At 50.8% G+C, this 3,531-nt stretch overlaps 1 protein-coding gene across 1 annotated transcript in view; it reads right to left on the minus strand.

Moving 5' to 3' along the window:
* Positions 1 to 808: 808 nt before the first annotated feature.
* The window catches only part of LOC103610482 (multidrug and toxin extrusion protein 1-like), a gene marked incomplete at its 3' end in the record, with an annotated part of 34,163 nt that continues 31,440 nt past the window's right edge, over positions 809 to 3,531 (minus strand). The window contains 2 exon segments of the mRNA XM_008594642.1: positions 809 to 902; positions 2,080 to 2,279. Of these exon segments, the coding sequence (XP_008592864.1) occupies positions 809 to 902; positions 2,080 to 2,279 (294 nt within the window).

A 3,531-nucleotide genomic window follows, 5' to 3' on the forward strand; every position in this document is an offset into this window, starting at 1 on the left:
AAAAAAAAAGGAAATCTGTGATGAGGCAGGTAGAAAAGCAGAAGCTCTGAACATAAAAGAGAAGTAGTAGATGGCTCCTGTTTACCAAACACCTATAAGCAGGCCCCACTCCTGCCACTTAAAAACAGAAGCAAACCCCAAACCCTTCCTTCCCAGGCCGGCTCCTCTCATCCTTCAAGTCTCAGCTCGAACAGCAGCGCAGAAAGACCATTACCGCTCACCCTATCTAAAAGGTGTCTGCTTGTTTACATGCATCTCAGACCCTTTTGTGCCTTCTTATGGTACTTATCATGTACGACATCCGCAACACTCTTACTCATCTGTTTACTTGTTCATAACAGTCTCCCTACCAGGCCACAGGCCACAGAGGGTAGGGGCTATTTCCAGCTCACTCACCACTGATCCTGGCACCAACTCCATGCTGGCTGAATGCATATGCAAGGCATCCTGCTAAATTTTATGTGCATTCTCATTTAATCTTCACCAGCAATGTGGATATTTTTCCCCCATTTTGTGTTTGAGGAAACTGAGGCTCAGAAAGATTAAGCAGTGAGCCCACATCACAGAGCTGGGGAGGGGCATGGCCAGGACTCACCTGGGAACTCACCTGGGAACGGGATGGGTTTAGAGTGGAGGAAACACGTTTCCTTAGTATTGATACGACCTCTTTCAAGTGTAGGGATCAGGTCATGACGACCGGCAGGTCAGGCCCAGACCCTGTAAAGCTGTGTTACGTGTAAGGCGTGATGCAACAAACGCTGAGGCTCTTCCATGTGGTCAGCTCAGATGAGAAGGTAAAACTAAGCACCTGCCGAGACCGCAAGGGTCACAGCGTCCAGCTCCACTTTGCCCAGATGTCCAGAGAGCATGGAACTGACGGTGCTGATGAGAAAGATCATCAGCTGCACAAGGAACCACGGGGACACAGAGGACAGCAGGTTCGCACCATGCTGAGCCCTGTGGGGACAGACCAGCTCCATGCCGGGCTGGGGAGGGGACCTCCAGGATGGCTGGACACAGCTCCTGATGGGGACGGGGACCCGGCTCTGGAACCCCCTGCCCGTGTGGCCTCCCGACCTGCCTCTGGGCACCCCCAGGATCGCACCAGGCGAGAGAAAGGGCAGGGAGTGTGAGAAGCTTCTGGAAGGTGAGGCTGTGCAGTGAGTAGGGGAACGGAGATGGGGTGTGAGGCCCCGAACAAAGCTGGGGCCACCTCCGCCACCAAGCCCAACCTGGAGGGCCGCGTTCTGTGGCAGCCTTTATCTGAGTCTGTCCCTGGAGAGGGAACCTCCATTTGTGGACCTGAGCAGAGTCTATCTCTGGGCAGCAGTTAGGGGGTCTTTGCTCCCAGTAGCTGACTTTCCTGATTTTCTTCATTATCTGTTCTTCCAGGGCAGGGGCCATGCCTCTCTCACTGTGTCCAGCCTAGCACAGAGTGTGCTTAGTGTGCACTGGGGGTGCACTGCACCCCGGAAGGTCACTGCTTCATCTAAGGCCTTTATTGAAGCTATACACACCACCCCCACCAGGAATTTTCAGTACTCGCTTGGATTTTCACAGCTCCAAAGACTATATTGCAGTGCCCACAGTGCCTGAGATCTAGACCCCACCCCAAATGAAGATTAGCAAGTGCCCTTTGCCGGTTGAATAATACTCTAAGACACAAGGAAAGACATATTGTAAAATATATTTTAAATAATTCAAACAGTAAGAATCCTTAAGCACTGAGTATATGGGTTTGTGTCCAGAAAACAGTAGGCAGAAGCTAAGTCCAAGCCGTCTATCAATGCAGTCAGCACAGTGGTCCTTGGCTGAGACAGTGGTTGATGAGTTATTACTCAGATGTCATCTCTCAGACATTGTCTTGGACCAGAATATAGTGTTTACTTTAGTTCCTTTCTCCATTAGAAAAATGTTATCTTTGAACTCCCAATTCTTGAACTCCATGGGCACGGCCGAGTGTCATTAGCTGAAGATGAACCGCCCGTGCTGGGCCTCTGAATTATTTGTAATCTCAAAAGTATCACCTGACCTGACTCTCGTGTGACCACATCACTGAACTGGGGCATATAATCTCACTAAGATCCCCACGAGCAAGATGAAAGCGACCCCTAGAAGCAGGAGCCCTCGCCGCAGCACCAACTGCTTCCTGGACAACCGAGCGCTGCCCTCCAGGTGGACCTGCGAAGCCTCGTCCTGGCGCATCTGCTGCTCCAGCTGAGGCTTGTCCTTTTCTCCAGCATCTCTCATTAAAATGCCTCCACGGTTTTCGGGGCCCACTGGAGGGAGAAAGGAGCTGAGTTAGCAGCTTAGAAGGAATTTTTCTCCATCTGTATAAAAGGGGATGGGTACCAGTGCTAACAGCTGGGAGAAAGTGCATCCAGGAAGCAGTGGCTACAGCGCAGGAATAAGAGCATCCCTATCTCAGAGTCCCCAAGAGCTCCCCCACAAACACTGCCTGTCCTCCTGCTGTCACCTGGCTGCTCCAGGGAGCTCTGCCCCAGAGCTGGAGAGAGAAGGCAGCTCTCTAAGTTAACACTCACAGGGGACTTTTTCAAGGGGCCAACGCCCACCCCATGTAATAAGCATCTCAAAGAGAACAAAGCAAACAGAAGGAGGACAAGCTAGGAAATAATTCAAGGGCATTCACAGAATGGAAGAAACATGTGGGTCTCCACATGCAGGGTCTAAGCACCAGCAGGGTAACGACTCACACCTAGACTTGGTCTCATGACACTTCAGAACAGTAGAAGTAATGGTAGGACATAACGATAATAGGACAATAAGCGAAAAGCTTCTCAAGAGAAAACTAAAGGCACTAACAGGACAAGAATGAGACTGGCATCCGACTTCCCAATAAGCATAAGTGGCGATCAGGAACGTCACGATGACCTCGGAGCTCTGCGAGAGGGTAATTTTGACCAGCGCATGCTCACAACACGTTGAGCCTGTGTTCTCAGTGCTCAGTTCTCACAACAGATAGAGTGGAGCAAGCACCGTTATTACCCTGATTTTACAAACCAGGGAAACCAGCACTTAGACCAACCTTCCTCTGAAGATAATGACAAAATCTGAATGAAGGAAATTAAAAATATCACTTTGAAGGGTCAGGGAGCTACCGATGTAGTGAATCACAGAGGGCGAGATGTAGAGGAAGCTAAACACCCGGAGGGGTGAGCCCAGCCTTTGGGGCTAGTTTTGCCCTGAGAGTTCTCCATCTGCAACATGTGGCTAATTGGCTATGCAGTGCTCTGGGGACTTCAGTATCTATTGAGTGGGGTCCTGGTACACCTCTCCACACTGGGAAGGGCCGCATCCAAGAATTCGGCGTGCACCAGCAGTAGCAGCCAGCCCTCCCTGGCAGTGGCACGCCTCCAGGGCAGCCGCAGGATCCAGAAACCTCCATTTGTGAAACTGCCCTGGACTGCTGGTAACCCTAAACAGGTTACAACTGAAGCAAAAGAAAATCTTCTGAGGATAGCCAACCCTGTTGTAGCCCTGGAATTACTTCTACTGCTGTGGATTGAATGT

Source organism: Galeopterus variegatus, unplaced genomic scaffold (assembly GCF_000696425.1).
Source record: "Galeopterus variegatus unplaced genomic scaffold, G_variegatus-3.0.2 Scaffold11223, whole genome shotgun sequence".
NCBI classification, from domain to species: domain Eukaryota; kingdom Metazoa; phylum Chordata; class Mammalia; order Dermoptera; family Cynocephalidae; genus Galeopterus; species Galeopterus variegatus.